Source organism: Malaclemys terrapin, chromosome 4 (assembly GCF_027887155.1).
Source record: "Malaclemys terrapin pileata isolate rMalTer1 chromosome 4, rMalTer1.hap1, whole genome shotgun sequence".
In the NCBI taxonomy this organism is placed as follows: domain Eukaryota; kingdom Metazoa; phylum Chordata; order Testudines; family Emydidae; genus Malaclemys; species Malaclemys terrapin.
This window is the reverse complement of record NC_071508.1, coordinates 59,375,048-59,396,361: the sequence shown is the minus strand read 5'-3', so window position 1 is coordinate 59,396,361 and position 21,314 is coordinate 59,375,048. Positions and strand designations below refer to the sequence as shown.

The 21,314-nt window shown below is 42.4% G+C and overlaps 1 protein-coding gene across 1 annotated transcript; it reads right to left on the bottom strand.

Annotated features, from left to right (window-relative positions):
* Positions 1 to 2,204: 2,204 nt before the first annotated feature.
* Positions 2,205 to 19,405, bottom strand: LOC128835906 (NADH-cytochrome b5 reductase 2). Its single transcript, XM_054025799.1, is given in 9 exon segments — positions 2,205 to 5,883; positions 7,085 to 7,184; positions 8,103 to 8,188; positions 8,966 to 9,049; positions 12,329 to 12,458; positions 15,577 to 15,683; positions 16,867 to 16,939; positions 18,523 to 18,669; positions 19,119 to 19,405. Coding segments are annotated over 9 exon segments (915 nt in total). The 5' UTR covers positions 19,134 to 19,405; the 3' UTR covers positions 2,205 to 5,710.
* Positions 19,406 to 21,314: the final 1,909 nt, after the last annotated feature.

Sequence of the window (21,314 nt, the reverse complement as noted above, 5' to 3'; positions counted from 1 at the left end):
TATTACTCAGAGTAAAGATGGCCTAATCTAGCCCTTACTGCACAAGCTTCAGAGTGTGACCCAAGTGGGGAAGTGAGACTTGAACTGTGGTCATAGAACTGACTTCTCCTAAAGACTAGTTAACAAGTTTGTGTATAAATCTCTATAATGCTAGAAATTAACAGCTAATTTCCACTATGCCCATTGTGCAAAATGAGCTTTAATGTATGGAGACAGCAGAACTGTTTGATAAGTGAATAGGACTTTTGAAAATCCCAACCTCTAACAGAGATCAGAGTTAGATTTTTAAGTAACACTTTTGATAATTCTCCCTGTTTGTTTGAATACAGGGTTATTTTAGTGTACTCTGTGCACCTTAGATTAATCTGCCAGTGAATGTGTAATTAAATTTGTTTGTTTTGTATGAATGTTGACTCAGTGTACACTGACAGAGCAGAGAAGGGTAGTTTTGCACCCTGAGATGTTTCAAGCAGGCCATACTGTAAGTATTATTATTTTTAACAATCCAGTTCCAGTGTGTTGGTTTGTGGACTTAAGTGTTCTGTTATCTTATTTGATATACAAACGCTGACCTTTGGGGCATCAGACTGTAATGAATAAATGCTGTATGTTTGTCTATATTCCAGGTTGACTCTGTGTAGTACGTTTTAGATATGCCTGGGCAGCTGGTCTTCGGGGAATTTTAAAGTTTATTCATTCACCCCTATTTGCTCTTCAACAGTTAATGAGAGTACCCTGTCTTGAAGTACAGGGTACTTGTACCATGCCCAGAATACTGGGTAGGGATTTTATATAAAATACGTCTCCACCCAGAGAGGCAATGTGGCTAGAATACTGATGAAGTCAGAATACCTGGGTTCTATTCCCATTTCTGCCAGTGACTTGCTGAATGCTTGGGTATTTCTATTAACCTCTGAGTGTTTGTTTCTATTCTATTGTATCTATTCAATGAGCATACTCACTTTGAGAAAAAGTCTATGGCTGGAAAAATGCTCCATAACAGCTAAGCGTCATACATAAGTGTAAAAATCTATTTAGTCAATTCTTTTGCATTTCATAAAGGTTATAAATTTCACCCTCAAAATGAGTGAGAATTCTTTAAGTGTTATAAAGCTAAATGATGATAATACTTACAACAATTTTAAAATGTTAATAAGTAATTGCTATCATAATGAGTAAATATGCAGTGTTCTATTTCTTAGTGTTTTTTTCTAAAAATAAACAGATGTAGAATGGACAAGAGGGAGAAATTGACAGGTTCAAAAGACACTTAAGAGAAGACACACCAAGAGCTTCTCTTGGCAAGTAAATCTCCTCTAGGACAGAATCCTAGCCTCAGAAAAGTCTATTGAAGTTTTGCCATGGACATCAGTGGGGCCAGGATTTCATCTCTGCAGTCCAGCTTGCAGCCAGGGAATGAGGGAAGCCATAGTGCAGGCTGGTGAACAGTGCACCAGTTAAAGCCAGCTCTATGTTTGCCACTTCCCAGGGAAGATGATGATTCTGAGCTGCACAGCCTAGCCGAGAGTACTGCACAGCCTAGCCCAGACTACTGTACCCCTTTTGGGAGTCTGATTTGTCTTATGTTCCCCCAAGCGTCACCTCATTTAAAAACTGCTACTTACAGACATAAAAATACAAAAGTGGCATAGCATGCTATTACTGAAACAATTATAAAATAAATAAAGTTGGAATATAAATATTGTACTTACACTTCAGGGTATAGTATATAGAGCCGTATCAACAAGTCATTGACTCTGAAATTTCAGTTTGTAGTGACTTTGCTAGTGCTTTTCACATAGCTTGAACTAAAATATTTAGATGAGTTGCTGTACCCGTTGGAAGACCTCTGTGTACCCCCAGCAGTATGCGTACCCGTTGGAAGACCTCTGTGTACCCCCAGCAGTATGCATACCCCAGCTTGAAAACAACTGGCCCAGATAACAGCGAAGGAGCATTGGCCCAGGCTGTCTGGAATCCATAACACACATTCTTGAAAATAATTTGGCAAAAACGTAAGCAAAGAAAACTTTACAAAGGGCCCTGATTATGACTCTCCAAAATGAAATGGTATTAAAAGTGCTCAGTCCTCCGTGGCACTGGGATCATCGCAACTTTTAAGACAGCTGGCCTACAAGCCTGAAGCATTTTGATCTGTTTGCTATGACTGTTATTGGGATAGTGGACTGAGTAGACTTAATCAGTGAGGTAATAAAGAGCAAATTTTATTGGTCTCAAACATCTGATTAAAAACATTAAGTGGTACTAGGTAAATGCAATTTTCCAGTCAGACAGATTAAAAACAGGATCCCTGCCCCACACTTTCTAAGCTTAAGGCACAAGACCATACAAACCAGCCCTGAGATGGTGAATGCACAGTCACAAACTGAAAAGTGTTTGTGAAGAGATATATAGTAAAAATAATGAAGATTAAGGGTCCACAGAATGAGTCATGTATCTTGTGTGTGGAAGGACCAGGGCTCTCTGTGAGCTGAGGGGTGAAAACATTTTCTTTCGGGGGAGGCAAACTTCTGAAACTGCTCACAGCACATGTACTTCATGGAGAGAACAGTATTTCATACATACTGCAACAATGCTCTGGACCTGGATTGGTGGGGCCTGCGCTTCCAGGTGGATTCAGTGGCCTCAGAAGCTCACTAAGGCCCTCACTATGACCTCCCTTTCTCAGTACAGGGACAAAGGTCACAGCTTATTGAGCTACTTTCATCACAGGCCAGTATGGGAGGTGGGAAGGTGGAATCCCCACAGTCGCTCAGTAGGCACAGTTTGGCCTCCTGCCTGGACCAAAGTCTGCTTCCCCTCTCAAGGGGATCTCTGGTAGCAGCTGTTGACAGCTTTCCCTTCACCACTGCCACTGCTTTGATTCGTGGGGCCACTTCCCCATGGTCCCCTTTTCCTAGCTTCACCCTTACCTCAGGCTTCAGCAATTCCTCCTCTCCAGCTCCTTTCACCTGGGCTTCTCCCAAGAGAGCTGGAAAGGAGAGCTTTTAAAGCAGTATGAGTAGGACCTTAATTGGTTCCAGCTGTCTCCATTAGCCTAATGGCCTTAACTGGCAAAGGGTCAGTTAATTGAGGTCAGGTGCTGGCATTAGCTTAATGACCTTAAGTGGTTGAAGTGGCATCAGGTGTCCTGACAGGCCTAGAGTAGCCTTTGTTTGGCTATCCAGGGAACAGAGACCTGCTCATTTTGAGGCTGAGATACCTGCCTTCCACTACTCTTATATCCCTTCTGGTCTGAGTCAGTCACAGTACATATAACAACAGTAGATGCTTATATTGAAGTTCAGTCCAATGTAAGGCAGCAATGCAATTTTCAGTGACTGTCAATCAATTTGTCTTTGTAGAGCAGAAATCTAAGTACTGGCAAACACAAGGGATAGCTCAGTGGTTTGAGCATTGGCCTGTTAAACCCAGGGTTGTGAGTTCAATCCTTGAGGGGGCAAAAAATCTGTCTGGGGATTGGTTCTGCTTTGAGCAGCGGGTTGGACTAGATGATCTCCTGAGGTCCCTTCCAACCCTGACATTCCATAATATGATAAGCTGAATTTTTTTAGTAAAAAAGGGAAGCATCAGAGACAGGGGTTGGCTTATGAACAGGTATAGAGAGGGAGAGGTGGGGACACAGCCCCTCCCCCAACAGAGGGAGCAAGGAGAGCCAGAAGGGAAGAGGCGAGGCCAGAGTCTCTCCCCCCAGCCTCCGCAGCAGCTAAAGCTCCAGGGCTGGCAGGCTGCGGCCTCACCACCCGGCCCTGCCTGCTGGCGCACGCTACAGCCAGGCCAGAGACATCCTCCCTGGCCCACTCCAGCTAAGGTGGGATGGGGGGGTCATGTGGGGGGTAGTCACAGGAGTTACTCCCCTGACCCCCAGCTTCTCCCCCCTAAAAAATTTCCCCACCAGTTGCTGTCCTGGCCCGTCAGGGTAAGCAGCTGGCATGTCGGGACACTTTGTTTACTTAGGTTTACCTCCGTGCCTGCGGACGCTCGAGTTAAACCGTCTCGGCCTACCAGCGGCATATTCTGATGGCCCGGGAGCCAAAGTTTGCCAACCCCTGAATTATAGGGTCAGCTTATGAATGGGTCATAAAAATTTTCCATTTTTACTTATCCATGTTGGGGGGGGGGGGTCAGCTTATAAATAAACCAGCTTATGATAGAGTATATATACCTGAATAACATTCAATGACTCAGCATGAAGGTTAACATTGAATCCCCAAAATTAAATTTTAGATAAAATTTCACTCTAAAATGAAGATTTTAACAAAACAGTATGAGCAGTCATGAGAATTTCTTCATGCACTTTCACTGTCCCTGAGCTACTGCAATTTCTTCCCAGACCAGATTTCTTAATCTACTTTGCTGTTTTATGGCAGCACACTCCTAAGAAATACGTAACTCCTCACTTAACATCCTCCCGCTTAATGTTGTTTCGAAGTTTTGTCGCTGCTCCATTAGGGAACATGCTCGTTTAAAGTTGTGCAATGCTTCCTTATAATGTCATTTGGGTGCCTGCTCTGTCCATTGCTTGTAGGATTCTATGGAAGAGCAAAGACTTTACAAGGGAGCATAGTACAAGTTCCTCTTCTCCACCTCCTCTCCCTCCCAGCGCTTCCTACTTAGGACTTTCTGAGAGGGAGTGAAGAAGGGCCGTGTCTCCACTTCTCCCCCTCCCTCCAAGAAAGTCCTAAGCACGGCCAAACAGCTGTTTGGCAGCAGGGAAGTGCTGGGAGGGAGGGGGAGGAGTGGGGACGTGGCATGCTCCGGCGAGGAGGTGGAGTGGAGTGGAGTGGAGTGGGGATGGAAGAGGCAGGCCTGGAGCATCCCCCGGCAAAATCGGCGCCTGTTCTTCTGGGGGGAAGCTGCCGCTGCGCAAGGTGCTTCTGAGCATCCTTGCCTGCCTCATTGTCTGCAGAGGGCTGTGCCTGTGTGGGGTAAGCGAGGGGCACCTTCCACCCACAGTATACTGTACAGTACTGTACAGTATATAATGCCTTTTGTCTGCCCCCAAAAAATTTCCTTAGAACATAACCCCCCGCATTTACATTAAATCTTATGGGAAAATTGGATTTGTTTAACATTTCACTTAAAGTTGGATTTTTCAGAAACATAACTACAATGTTAAGTGAGGAGTTACTGTATTCTTTATCCCCTCTTTCATACAGGAAAGAAATTAATTTATTCACATTGTAATGAATGGATTACATGTAGAGTCTTGTCACACAAACCTTGCGTAAGTTAGGAAATAGGTTCAGAATTTAAGACAATTGTAGGCTACTGAATGTCAGTGCTATACCCTAGTATATAATTAATAAAATAAACTGACCCCCCCCTATCGTTGGATACAAATTTTATCTCATAGCAAAAAAGGCAGAACATTTCAGGGCAACTTAATGTCGGGTAGCTAGAATCATTTGGCCTTTAACTTTGTATATTAACACGCTCTCCATATTATAGTTAGCCAGATATGCATCTCCATGTCTTATTGCTTAATAGAAGATATTTAAAGACTATTACTTAAGCTCTCAGTATTAAAAACTTTCAAGGTAACAGAGGCAGAACAAAATTACTCAGCTGTTCAATAAAACCCTTAATTATGACTATGAAAATTGCAATCAACTTACATTGTTCTAAAAGTGCTGTAGCAAATGGATTATTTCTGCATGTGAATGAGATGTACCGCATTGCATCAGTGTTAATAAGCGAATGTGTTATCTTTGGGATAACCAAGTTTTTCCAGATTGGGCTGACACGCAAACTGAATCATAGGTGGAGGCCCACACATCAGAATAAGAGTCTCTCTGCCTGGAGGAGGGAGGTATGCTTTAATCATGTCTGCAGTAATGAAGCCAGAGCTATACTTCCAATCTGAAACAAACAAGGAATACCATTAGTACCTTACAACAAATTCAAACATATATTCACACTAAAGGTCCCCATCCTGCCCCTCAACATGACACCAACCACACACACTGACAAATATCCCTGTAGAATCAGCATTAATACCACATTACTGTAAGCAGGCACTTGACAAGGGTAGGCTCAAAACCCTGGACTACATCCACCCCTTGTTAAGTACAGACTTGTCTAGCAGCAGCAGGTAGAGTATGCAATAAGCTGCAGTGAAAAGCAGGCTGCTTCGCACTGCAGCATGTACCAACTCATGGCAGTGAAAGGCTCTGGCAGAAGGGAAGCAGCGGGGAAAGGCTCCACCAGTGAGAAGCTGCCATTCTCCCTGCTGCCTCTCCCCTGCCCTGGGGAAAAGCTCCGGCAGTGGGACACTGCCATGAGAGGCACTGCTTGGGCATGTAAAAAGCCATGTAGGGGATATACCCTAAGGTTCTGGCATATCTTTACTCGCTTAAGTAATGCTTCACCATCTACCCATGCTGCTTTAAGTGTAGACATAGCCTAGGTCTGACTGCATTGAAGTCAAATATTTAAAATCAACATAGCTGTGATCACTTACACCAGCCATTAATTTGGCTCAGTGTTTTGTGAGCTAGATACAGTAAGAGTTCAAGCTCTAGCTTTTTGTTTTCCCTCCCAATACAGTACTACATAGAAATCCACAACTGATTCTTTGTCTTTGTATTGTGCAGTTGCACCCTATTTAAAACTGACCTACTGTAAGCGGCACTTGTACGTTTGCCTGTTGTGCCCATAGCAAGTACTAAGCAGAGACGATGCCAAGGTAACATGATTCTGCTGACGAAATGAGGAGGGAGGGACACAGACTAGACAAAGCAGCAGAGTTGTGTATTTTGCTGAGAAGTCCAAGAAAGTGACACTTTATCCTACTAGTACAATGATAAACATTTCATTTCACTATCCAAAGCTCCGCAGGTAATGGTTGCACCATTCAATGGAAGTTAATTATTAGTTCCTGTTTTCTAAGGTTTACAGAACAGCTCCCTGCTTTGGTAAGGTTGTCAGATACTAGTAAGTTTGCTAGGAGTGCTCAGATACCATAGGAATGGATGGCTGGATATTGTAGCAATATTAGTAGGAAGAAAAACTTGTGGATACAGAAAAGAGGGCAGAAGAAAATCAAACACCAGTAACTTACCGTGAGGAGGTCTGTCCAATGTATACCGCACTTTAAATTGATCAGGGTGATTCTTGGCTACCTCTTCTAGCTCTGCTCTCAGTAATATGTCTTTTTCAGTCTGTTTAAAAAAAAAAAAAAGGGGGGGGGGGGAATTGTTTGTCACCAGACCATATCAGTGCACACAGTAACATGGACTAACATGGCACTTACTTTATTTTCAGCAGGAAGGAATCAGAGTTTTCCTCATTTATCAAGTCAGTAGACAAACTGAATTTTTCTTAAGCATATGGTAGTTTATAATTTTCTTCACTGTAAATCCAGATTAATAGTAAAAACAAATCAGATTTAAACAGCAACCTAGCTGATACTAGTGTTAAATAGTTAAACAGCCAAATGCCAAGAAATTCAGAATCAAGATTAAAACTCTTTAATCCATTTGCAAAGATTAGTCTTGGTCTCCCCACCAGTGGGTTTTTTCGCATATTACGAACATGGCAGTGCCTAGGTGCAACAGTGAGAGTTAAGAACAGGGAGTGAAATCCTGACATCCCTGAAATCAATGGAGCCAGGATTTCACCCACAAACTTCAGTTCAGGAGTTCGGGGCTTCTGGCAGTTTTACATGCACAAACTCTTTGTACATTGTACTAATATGATTTCTTAGGGATATTTTTTTCCTTTTTGTTGGTTTAAGAACAAAAGAAACCGAACTCAGGACAGTGTATGAGAGCAGATGCAATAAACCGTAATGTCTCCTGTAACTTCTTATATAGATGGTTTTTAAATAAACCATGGCAAATCACATAGCAGCCTTGATAATCAAAGGGTGTTCTGCACGTGAAATATATGGACTAGGACCACATGCTTTAACGTAACTGTGTGGCACATATGCATAATACAGATCAAGAAAAAAATCTTGTGATTCAGGGAAGTAATTTTTCAGAATTAAATATCACAACAGTATCACCAGTTCAAAATCCTCCTAATAGTGTCCCTGGGGTAAAAAAGAGGGCAAACAAGTGACATAATATACTTACCTGATTAGCAAAAAGGAGGTAACACTTTGTATTATCATTAGGATCCTTTGTGATGTGACGGATCAGCTGCAACATCGGAGTTATTCCTATTCAAAACAAAAGACAATTATAGTTGAGCTTTTCCTTTTAGCTCACACGAAGGCTGCATTATCAGGCAGTATGGCAAGCAGATTTCAGTGGAAGTTTTGTCTGCATGAAGCCACAAGATCAGGCCCATAATATCCCATTTTCTGATCCATGTCAGGTGTAAAGTTTCTTCTTTTTACTCAAAAAAGCCACAAAGTAACACTTTATTATTTAATGTTAGTAAAGCACTAGGTAAACACTCTGGTAGGATAGATAAAGTAAATATTATAACCTCATTGTACAGAGGCTGAGTCAGACTCAGAGAGGTTAAGTGACTTGCCCAAGATCACATGATAAATCAGTTTAAGAACCAGGACAGAACTCATGTGAGCTCAGACCAGATCTCTCTCTCTGTATTGTTATGATTATTAATACTGTGGCAATATCCCACATCTGCTATCAGAATCAGGAGCCTATTGTCCAGGGACTGTAAAAACAGGAGAAAACAGTCCCTGCCCTGAATATCTTAGTATAAAGAGGAAATCCACAATGTTCAGTACATAAATACATAGATGAACACTTTAAAATAATATGTTCATTTTAATCAAATGGAATGTTAAAATATTACATCCACGTATCAAAGAAAGCACTGTTAGGCAACAGATTCAATTGATAATGGAGAGAGAACCTTTAGTCACAAAATAAATTAAACAGAAAATGTCTCAATAATCATCACAACCCTCTAAACCTCTATTTGCTCTCTCACGAGGTTCCTACCCTCAGCATAACAGTTTCACCTGTTCCTCCAGCTATCATCCCAAGATGCTTTACAAACTTTCTGTGTGCTTCAGACTTCTTGTCAGGCTTGATAGCAAAGTTACCTGGAAGAAAAATTCAAAACTTACAGGTAATTGAATAAAGTATAATAGAACAAACTTATAAATTAAACAGTAATAAGTCACCAGGACCCCAGATGGCATTCAACCAAGAGTTCTAAGGGAACTCAAATATGAAACTGCGGAACTACTAACTGTGGTATGTACCCGATCACTTAAATCGGTTTCTGTACCAAATGCCTCGTGGATAGCGAATGTGACCCCAATTTTTTTAAAAAGGCTCTGGAGGCAATCATGACAATTACAGGCCAATAAGCCTAAGTTCAGTACCTGGCAAATTGATTGAAACTGTAGCAAAGAACAGAATTATCAGAAACACAGATGAACACAGTTTGTTGGGGAAGAGTCAACACAACTTTTGTAAAGAGAAATCATTCCTCACAAGTCTATCAAAATTCTTTGAGAGGATCAACAAACATGAGAACAAGGTTGATCCACTGGATATAGTGTACTTAGAGTTTCAGAAAATACGCACCAAAGTCTCTTAAGCAAAGTAAGCAGTCATGGGATAAAAGAAAGACAAAAGACAGAAAACAAAGGGGGAATAAATGGTTAGTTTTCAGAATGGAGAAAGGTAAATAATGGTGTCCCCCAGGGATACATTTGGAGACCAGTCCTATTCAATATATTCATAAATGATTTGGACAAAGGGGTAAACAGCAAGGTGGCAAAATTTGCTGACAATACAAAATTACTCAAGATAGTTAAGTCTAAAGCAGGCTGCAAAAAGTTAAAAAGGGATCTCACAAAACTGGGTGACTGGGCAACAAAATGGCAGATGAAATTCAATGTTGATAAATGAAAAGTAATGCACATGGGAAAACATAATCTCAACTCAACATACAAAATGATGGGATCTAAATTAGCTGTTGCTATTGTGGATAGTTCTCTGAAAATGCTCAATGTGCAACAGCAGTGAAAAAAGTGAACAATGTTAGGAACCATTAGAAAAGGGACAGATAAGACAGAACATATAATACCACTATATAAATCCATGGTATGCCCACACCTTGAATCCTGCTTGCAGTTCTGGTCACCCCATCTCAAAAAAATAGAATTGGAAAAGGTATAGAGAAAGGCAACAAAAATGATTAAGGGTAAATGACAGCTTCCATATGAGGATAGATTAAAAAGATTGGGACTTTTAAGCTTGGAAAGGAGACAACTAAGGGGGGATATGATGAACAATATGGAGAAAGAGAATAAGGAAGTATTATTTATTCCTTCACGTGACACAGGAACCAAGGGTCACCCAATGAAATTAATAGGCAGCAGGTTTAAAACAAACATAAGGAAGTACTTGTTCACTCAACACACAGTCAACCTGTAGAACTCATTGCCAGGGGATAGGCAAAGTTGAAGGCCAAAACTATAATGGAGCTCAAAAAAGAATAAGGTGAGTTCATGGAGAATAGGTCCACCAATGGCTATTAACAACAATTGTCAGGGATACAACTCCATGCTCTGGGTGTCCCTAGCCTTTGACTGCCAGAAGCTGCGAGTGGACAACATGGGGATGGATCACTCTGATTGCCTGCTCTATTCAGTCCCTCTGAAGTACCTAGCATTGGCCACTGGCAGAAGAAAGGATACTGGGCTAGATGGACCTTTGGTCTGACCCAGTATGGCTGTTTTTGTCCTTATGTTCTTAAGGGATACAACTGCTGTGGAAGTCCAATTGTTGGAGTTGGCAACCTGATACACAGGGACAGATCTTCAGATCCGGCCAAGCTGTGCTCAGCTCAGGCCAAGGTGGAAATGGTAAAAGTGGCTTTATGCCCCCTTTGTAGTCTCCAATCTCACTGCTGGACAAGGACTAGTTTAGCCATAAGCATAATTTAGAATAGCCTTGAGGCTCCTCTGAACAACTGCACCTAGATGCACCAAAAGGTCATCCTGCAGCTGTGGACTGCTGAAGCACAGTGGCCACACACCCTACACTGAGAGCTGGGAATAGCAGCAACTGTCACCCAGGAATTTCCCCTGAGGAAATCCTCAGGAGGCTAATTAAGTCATCTTTATGATCCCTTTGCAGCATGGGAGAAAAGCTGAGGATCTGGCCTTTTATAACGTTAGTGTTCAACAGACTTGCACTAAAACATTAACAGATCAAGAGCTTTGAGCCATAAGACCCTGCAACGAATACAGCAATTAAATATATTAGTGTTCTGCACACTCAGATCAGGCCCTTTTTATTATAGTAATTTATTCATCTCTAGATACCTATATAGCTAACAAGAATCCAATTAAACCCTTGGCATTGACCTAAAGGCCATGTGACCTTGACCCCTAGTATCCAGGGGTCAAAAAAAGCTACATAACTTCTTTTGTACACCAGTGGATACCGCTGCTTTGGGGTAATCAAAAAAATAAGACACAGCTTGTAACTCAATTCAGATGCCACATATCTCCAAGAGTCAAACAGAAAGCCTCATGATGAACACTTTACAAATGCGCACACTGATAATAATTTAACAGATTTGTAACCAATGCTGCAGAGTTGCTGTTGTCTATAGCAATCAAAGTGCAACAGAAAAGTGTGTGGATTTGTAACTTATGTGGCTCATTGAGTCCATCCAAAAAATAAGACTCATTTGTACTTTATTAGGAAATAAAGGGCCTGATCCTGAGAAGTGCCAAGCACCTAGAGCTGCCACTGAAATATATGGAAGTTTTAGGTGTACAGTCCCAGTCAATCAAGTTCAGGGCAAAATCCCTTATATTCTTTTACAACCATCTTATGTGAGAATCCCTCAACACATCAGTCCCTCTCACTCCGAAAGATCCTTGTCCAAGACAAGCTTGTTTTAAAACAGGGCAAGCTGGCTTGCCGCCAGGGAGGTACAGAGCAGGAAGGATGTGCTTCCCAGAGGAGCACTTTAAGATTTGCAGCCTGAGCATCTGGCACAAAGATTAAAAAACTCTCAGCTACTTCAAATACATTTTTCTCAGTGTTACGAAACAATATGAATGTATCAATAGAGAAGAGTGGATTTAATTACCCTTGACACGAGGGCAAGTGTTTGAACAGTCACAGTCATCCCATTCCCAGACAAGTACAAAGCTCTCATTCCCCCACATGGTCACACTACAACAGGCGCTAGTCAAGAACACTGGGCGAGAACTCCCAGAGGAGAACTTTGGGGCTCTTCTTGCCATTTCATTTCAAAAGAAAGCAGTGTCCCAATCTGGAAAGCCCTCAAGATTTAAATTGCTTTTGAAAATAACTAGATTCCCCCTCCCTCCATTTTAACATCACAGTACCTGTCCCCTTCTATACAAGGAGCCCGTTTGGCCCTCTGAAGTCAATGGTATCCCCAACAGTCATGCTGTTTAAGTACTGGGACATCTTCCCGCCTTCAGGGAATTTGGGATTGACATTTTTGTAGTAGACCTGAAAAAACACAACAATTGTTAGTGTTTCACCATTTAGCTATCAGATGGCAATAGTGTGTTTTCAAAAACATCTTGCATAATACACTGGACACCTGAAATGAGACCCAGAAAATCTCTTGTTCTCAGTATTCGTTTGTGCACTGTAACTGGAAACCACCACAGTGCAATAAGCAAAATGCTGCTTCATGCAGCTGCTGCTGTTCCATCCATAACAGGCAGTGTAGCTAATGGGAATGTCCATGTGGACTCTAATCACTGCATCTATACCCCTCTATCTCTGCAACACCAGTCTCAAGTCACCTCCATCACTACTCTCCCTCCAGAAAATGGCAGGAGCTCCTTTTTTACGTCACAGCATTCAAAAGGGCTCCACCATGAAGTCCAACGATGAATATTGCCTTAAATATTGCCTTTCACCTTCAAAACACTTTACAAATGTTAAACCACTAACAAATTCTCACAACACGAGGAATCAGAACAAGAGCGAAACCCAGAAACAAAGGAGCAAACAGAAGGAGAAAGTGGATTGCCCAAAGGCAGACAGAGTCAGCATTAGCATGGGGATTAGAAAAACTCAGGAGTCCAGGGACCAAACCACAGTGCACTCTACAATCCACACTAGCTTGAAAGGTTCCAGCAAAGGATCCTATGAATACTCCTACTCAAAATCTTCCAGGATTCTAACACTGAATCAGAAAATGCAACATTCTTTCATGACACTGCACCATGTATGCAAAGCTCTGCAAGTCTATTTTTCAATTATGCAAGCATTCCAGTGTTTCACCACCCTCCTGTGACCTAGGGGTCACAGTGGACGAGAAGCTGGATATGAGTCAACAGTGTGCTCTTGTTGCCAAGAAGGCAAACAGCATTTTGGGCTGTATAAGTAGGGGCATTGCCAGCAGATCGAGGAACGTGATCGTTCCCCTTTATTCGACATTGGTGAGGCCTCATCTGGAATACTGTGTCCAGTTTTGGGCCCCACACTACAAGAAGGATGTGGAAAAATTGGAAAGAGTCCAGTGGATGGCAATAGGGGTCTGGAGCACATGACTTATGAGGAGAGGCTGAGGGAACTGGGATTGTTTAGTCTCCAGAAGAGAAGAATGAGGGGGGATTTGATAGCAGCCTTCAACTACCTGAAGGGGGGTTCCAAAGAGGATGGAGCTCGGCTGTTATCAGTGGTGGCAGATGACAGAACAAGGAGCAATGGGTCTCAAGTTGCAGTGGGGGAGGTCCAGGTTGGATATCAGGAAAAACTATTTCACTAGGAGGGTGGTGAAACACTGGAATGCGTTACCTAGGGAGGTGGTGGAGTCTCCTTCCTTGGAGGTTTTTAAGGCCCGGCTTGACAAAGCCCTGGCTGGGATGATTTAGCTGGGAATTGGTCCTGCTTTGAGCAGGGGGTTGGACTAGATGACCTCTTGAGGTCCCTTCCAACTCTGATATTCTATGATTCTATGATTCTATGATCACAAAGGAAATAAAGGAGAAAACAATCTAAGATTGCTGCATTACCATAGATGGTTTGGGGAATGTGCAAGGCAGATTCTTAAAGAGTGTGTTATAGAAGTGCAGGCTGTAACATACTTCTCCACAATGTAAGAGCAAAGCAAGGCTATCTACTTCTCCACCCATCCTGTCTAACAACAATCAATTCCAGCACATTTTTAAAGCTGAACTCTGTACAAGAATCTCATTGTGGAAAACGAGGGCCTTGTGCTCATGCCAGGAGTAGATGCCAACTAGCTTTTCTTCTTCCACTCCTGCTGCACCTAGAATCCTCTCAAGGGCTTCCTCTCTCCTTCTTCATTAAATTCAGGCTCCTCATTCATTCTCATGGCCCTGCACATCATTTCCCCAGCCTCCATCTCTGCTCTCATTTCATTTCATAACCTTCTGCACCTGTCTCCTCCCCATCCTAGCTTCAAACCTTATTTTATTCTACCCTCTGCACAGCCCACAGTTTCAGCAACCAAATGCTCCCTCTCCTTCTCAAATGTCTCCTTTAAACCCACCTCTTTTTGAAGCCTTCCCATGATAAACAGAGATGGGCTGAAGACAGTTTTCCTATCCCATGAAATTTTTTTTAATTTCCAAAGTTTTCCAGTTCCGAGATTAGGTCCCCAGCCTTAAAGCAGCTGAACTGTGGCCCCATATTGATTATCCATCTGAGCTTTTGGAGAAGGCAACCTTCGCCGGATTCTGATTTCACACGGATTTTACACTAGTGTAACTACTGACTTTAATTTATCCCAGTGTGAGAGCTCAACCAGGCCTTTTGTCTTTCTATGCATTTTGTAGAGCACTCTGCACTTATGGCATTCTCCAAATAATAATCTTATTAGAACAACTTCCAATCTTAGAGAAGTGTGGTGGAATTTCTCTAGTGAAGCTGAAGTTAGCAAGCACCTTGTCACTTATTTTCTACTTACATGTAAACCCTATCAATGGCAGCAGCATAGTTTTAGGAAGAACAGTCCTTAGTTAATCATTGCTGAAGAAGTAGCAGGGAAGAGCTCCTGACTCCATTTTATTGGATACCGTGCCGAAATAGTGACTATTGTTTTCTTCTCGCTCTCAGAGTTGTGATGGCAGATTTACTAGCGAGATTTATATCATTTAAAGGACATTGTGGAATGAGCTGGTGTTTCAAATTCCTACAGCCAGGTGTCACATCATAAAAACTGCTATCACAATTGGCAGCCTTGTATCAATCATCCTCTCATCCCTAAAGAATGAGGCACCAAAAAGACATCCCTCTCAAAGGACAGGCATTGGTAGGGAGCTGTAGGGAGAAATATGCAGTGTCCCCCGCTGTACCTATTCAACAGATAAATAGGCTTCACTCTCAATGTCTAATACCCAGCACCTTCCAGGCTCACTAAATACACTTCAAAATAAATACTAACCTGGAGGACTTTTGCCATCAAATCACCGTATTTTAAGAAAGGTCAAATTTTGGGCATAAACTACAGTGTTTGACAGCATCACTTTAAATGTCACTGAAATCCAATCCTCTCCTTCCTAAGGCAAGCATTGCCTTCTACACTTGGATAGTGAACATGTCCAGTTAGATTAAATTATTTGTCTACATTAAGGCAGCTAATATTTACCTTTATAATTAAGTCAACATAACCTTTTACTTCATCACTGGAAACTGGAGTGTAGGCCCGGATGACAAGATTACCATTGATTTTGGAAGAGAGGTAAACATGCTGGCCTAGGGAGAAAGAGTTACAATCTAATCATCACTTTCAGGACTGGGGAAGAGAAAACAAAAAGAATGGAGTGGGAAATAAGGAATCTAAATATATACAATAACTCCAATAAAAACATTAGAAGCTAACCACGATAGGCAAATCCTGTTGGCATACAGAAGTTATGTCTCATCTACTCATACAACCCTAGAAACATTCTTCACTACATTTAAGTCTAATCAAATAAATACTACTGTTGAGAATATATTCTATATCCTTCAATATGTATATTTACAAAATCCATGGTTATCATAACACCATCATGAGTATGCAATACATACATACATACACACACCATATGTTATGATGGATAAATTTATGCAATCACATAAATTCCTTTTACAACCATGAAATAAATTGCTGAACTATGTCATGTGGGCTATTCTGTCCATCTGTTTTGTACACCTTGACATTACCAGTACACAGACCCTAACCCATTTCTTCCAGGGCCACCTCAGATATTGAAAAAACACTTTGCACATCGTGGCTCTTCCCAATTCATGCCAATAAAGCAATACCATGTGTAAATCTACAATTCTAGATCCCTATTATTGAAAAACTAATATAGATAATAGTCACTATTTCTACTGGACAGAAGATTTTTGCTTTGTTGCAGTTTAGACAGTAGAGGGGATACAATTTTATCAAACTATTCCTAGTGTCACATCTCCTTTTCTCTGGTCTAGTGGCTGGGCCCATGGTTAGAACAAGATGCTGCAGACTCTACCCATGTGTCTTCACATATAACCTACAGGTATAGGAGAAAGTCCTACAAATGTATATTTGTGAAGGGGCTTGGTTTAATACATGAGTCACCCTATATTTGGGATTTATGAAAAAATGAAAGAACAGTAATTTGGCTTTTGCTGCTGCTCCCAGCCTAATAGATATCCACACGGCCTCCGTTCCTTTTCCTGTTTGCCAGTACTAATCTATGGTTCTTGTAGCATGGTATTATACAAGAGAGAGCTTGTCCAACAATGCAGTACCATGGCTGCCTCTAGATGGAGTTTTTAATACCTCACCTTCCTGAGCCCCAAATTCACTACGCTTAAAAAACAAAAAACAAAACAAAAAAAACCACCTCAGGGCAAAATCCTAAATTTACAAATAAAAATCATCCCAGGAAAGAATTTCAGTATTTACCTATAGGTAGCCCTAATATATGATCCGGCGACGGAAGCCCAAACCTGAATTTCTTGGTATCGTGGCTGATCTCCTGACGGAAAGCAAAGAGATGGAGAACAAACAACATGGTATTAACAAGACAGTACAGTATCTCTCTGAATTTGGAAAACAGCACAATATTCTTTGGTGAAACTACTGTTCATTACAATGCAAGCCAAAATCCAAGCAGCAAAACGGAAACAGTTTTGACAGGGAAGTCTAACAGTTCATCTTTTTCTAAGCCTGGTTATGAAGGGCCAAATCTTGAAGTCCTCTCCCCTCCCCCGAAGCCAACAGGAAGGCAATTTTTCCTGATTAAGGACATTGTGACAACTGCAGTCTTATAACAAAAATCTTTAGATTTTCTCTAATCAACATGCATGCTCATTGTACCTCTGACGTTTCCTGATCTATGACAGAACTGGCATGCCTTCCTTAATGTAAATGTGTAACTCCTACTTCCCACCAATGCAAATTCTAAGTGTATTAAAAGAAAGATATGCCTCTGGATTAAGAACTGTGCATCCAAAGAAACAAATCCAATTACTTATTCTTTTGAAGGGGTAACTAAAGTAAACACTAATTTTTGCATTATGTTTTAGGAACCAAATTTATGCAACATCTAGAAAAATATTCCAAGACATTTCCAGTAGCAGCTATGAATATGAAGATGTTCCCCAAATACTTTAAATACTTAATGACAGAGAATCCTGTCTTAAGTAAACCCACTCAAGGAACAGGGAAGATACAAGATCCGGATGCCATATAAAAAGTTTATTACCAAGGGTGATGATAAAATTGTATTGGAACACTCATGGAGATACTTTAAAGGGGTTGTTTAATACTAAAAAATAATCTTTTTTACTTTCTATCCAAGGACCTCAAAACATTTTACAAACATTAAGTATAGACATGCCTTCAAACCACAACACTCACAATTGGAAATCCCAAAGTTCAGGGATGTTCATATCAGAGTTCTGAGCTAGCCCATTATTACCACAGAAACTCTTTGGATCCAAGTTCAAATTTTAAAACCTCCACTCCCAATTTCAGAGATGAGGGGATCTGTGTTTGAGTCCATCTCTAATTATGCAAACTTCACAACACTCCTGTGAGATAACTTAGCATTATGGGTCTTCATTTTGCAGATACGGACACAGACAAAACAAAGACTCATTGAACTGCTCAAGATCACACAGTGAACCAGTGTCAGAGCCAGGGAAAGAGCACAGATCTAACTCCAGTCTGGTTGTGGTCATTAGACCATGTTTCCTCCCTTAGAAAGCGTAGGCTGCACAATCTAAGGCTAGGTCTATACTACTCGCCTGAATCGGCGGGTAGAAATCGACCTCTCGGGGATCGATTTGGACGCGACAATCGATCCCCGAATCGGCGCTCTAACTCCACCAGCGGAGGTGGGAGTAAGCGCCGCCGACAAAAAGCCCCAGAAGTCGATTTTGCCGCCGTCCTCACAACGGGGTAAGTCGGCTGCAATACGTCGAATTCAGCTACGCTATTCACGTAGCTGAATTTGCGTATCTTAAATCGACTCCCCCCGGTAGTGTAGATGTACCCTCAGTGATCTTCACAGAGCAGTTTGGCAGGATACTGAACAAACCAAATGGCTTTGGTCACCTCTTTCTTTATCAATGGCAATGGATACTTAGTGTGTGGATCCTGTAATGTAATGGGATCACTCTTCCTCTGGGATCTCCTAGCCTTGAAAACTAACAGCAAGGCTGTCGCGGCAATGACAACCACAGCAATCAGCAAGGCCAGGTCCTAAAAAAAACGAAAACAGATTGTAAATGACATCAGAGGCAGCCTTCGCTCAGTCATTGTTTTAGTGCATCAAATGCTCCAGCCTCGAAGGGACACAGAGAAAGTGGCCCTGGGCACGTTAATATTATGGCCACATCGTTCGGACGGACGGGGAGGCGGTGGGCAGCTCCCGGGGAGGCTCTGAGGAGGATCTGGGGCTTCGGAAATGTTGAGAACCTGCGGGTGCCGGACAAGAGACAAACACACAAACTGAGCATCCCCCTCACAGCCCCAGCCTCCATTACTGCCCCCACCCCCACGCTCCTTTGCGCTAACGCGGCTCCCCCCGCTGACCGGCGCTCCCAGGAGTTTCTCAAACAGCCCCAGCCCGGGGACAGGCTGCAGAGGGGTGGGAGCAGGTGCCACAGAGCGCAGCCTGCCCTGCACGCCGGGCACAGCGCCCCTCGTACCGCGCTCGGCTCCATGACTGCGGCAGGCAGCGCTCCCGACCCCAGCGCCGCCTCACTGTCCCGAGTCCACTCCCGCTCCGTCCGGTGCAGCCTCCGAGTCCTGTTCCCTGCACACTCTGCCCAGCCCGTACAAACTCCTCCCGAGTCCCGCCCTGCACACACCCATCAGTGCAACCCGCTCCGGCCCTGCTCACTCTCTCCAGCCCGTGCAAACTCCTCCCGAGTCCCGCCCTGCACACACCCATCAGTGCAACCCGCTCCGGCCCTGCTCACTCTCTCCAGCCCGTGCAAACTCCTCCCGAATCCCGCCCTGAACACACACACACACACACCCTAACAGTGCAACCCCCTCCCGCCCTGCACCCTCTACCCAGCCCGTGTAAAACCCTCCCGCCCTGCAGTCTCCCCCCTCCGCCCCCGTGCAACCCCCCAGTCTCTCCAGCCTGTCTCTCCAGCCCCTGCACACTCCCTGTTGCACGCTCCCAGTATACTGTCCAGCCCGTGCAAACCCCTCCTGCCCTGCAAGCTCCCCCCACCCCCATACACACACTTTGCCCCATGCAAGCCTCTCCTCTGTACACGCCCATTGCTCCCTCACGCCACTGGAAAACCCCGCCCACACGTTTCAACACCTCCCGACCCTTGGTCCCCGCAATCCTTTCCCCCTCTCCCTGCTTCAGCACTGTGCTAGCAGCTAGACTATATAGGTCATTTCCATCAATGTAGTTGATACTATCTATGGGGTTATGCTGGCACAGCAATGGTACCGTAGCTATGCCAATATAGTCCCCACAGTTTAGACATGACCTAAGATAGCGCGTGCACACACGTTATACTAAAGAGTGAGAAAGGAAAATAATGCATAACTCCGGGAGAAGAGAAAAAGATGCCAGCAATAATTTTCCACTGTCAGGTTATGGACAGTGGTACAATAAGGTTGCAAGATATAAAACCTCAGTACCATATTAAACCTGTCCTAGACAGTTTCTTGGTGCATTAACTTTGGTAACACTTGTATATTTTGTCATGCTAGTGAAGTTATCCAAACAAAGTAAAATGCATGCAGTCATCCATTGTTATATAATGACATGAGCAGGATTATAAAAAGAAGGAAAAATGCATAATCCAATACCTCTACACCCCTTATTTTCTTGGTTCCTATCATTTTTACCTTTCTTACCACTGTTTTCTCCACTCATCACTTTCAAAAACAGGAGAATGTTTAGCCTCAAATACCATTAATTCCCCCTATTATTCAGACTGCCAGAGAACAGAGATGTGCTCTGGAAGATGCCCTGGTTTACAATTCAGTAGTTACATTAATGAATCCCTTCAATCAGTGAAACATAGTGGGCAAAGCCCACACACTGTCATAATCAGGACCCATGGAATTCTGTGGCAGCATAAGATTTATTTCCATGGCAGAAGCTGTTGGATTCTGATGCCACAAAGGTTGATTGAGGTGGCATGACTTCTTATTTGCCATGGCAGAATAACGGTTATTTGTTCAGTTGGAAAAACAATTTATACTTATTCAATTTTAAAATAAAGACTAATGAAAGCAAAATAATTTTTATATAAAGTTTCCTTGTTGTTCAATTTACAGTTTGGAGACTTAACAAAACGGCTCCCGAAACTAAAATAAAAAAACCTCTAAACACATAACACTCAAATTTCTCAGTCAGGAATTAATCCTAAACTTCACTGTATGTTAGTTTCAAACGTGGCCTTCAGCATATTTGACTGTGACTCTAATGATTGCAGAGCTGTGTGACTAGATTATCAGTGGCCTTCTGAACTGTGTAGAAGCACCTCTGTGTACTTGTTCTAGACATTAAGAAATAGTAGTAGTTGTTTTTAATTCTAATTATTTCAATCGGGAGAAAACAAATGCCTATTCCAGATAAAAATGCAACAGAAAGCTTTAATTTACTTCCACACACTGTTACTGAGAGGACTGTTTTCACTTGCATTTCAAGAAACAAAATGATTTCATCTTGATTTTAGATTCTTGGAGCATGATTCTCATTTACACGGTCAGTTTACACCACCACAGCAGTGAAGAAAGACCCCGAACTGGTGTAACTGTCATTTACCAGAGCGGGGTAAAGTGGTCTTAGTGAAAATGAGAATCAGGGCCTGATCTCTGTTATGAAAAATTATATTCAACAGTAAAAACAAAGGTTTGGCAAAGTA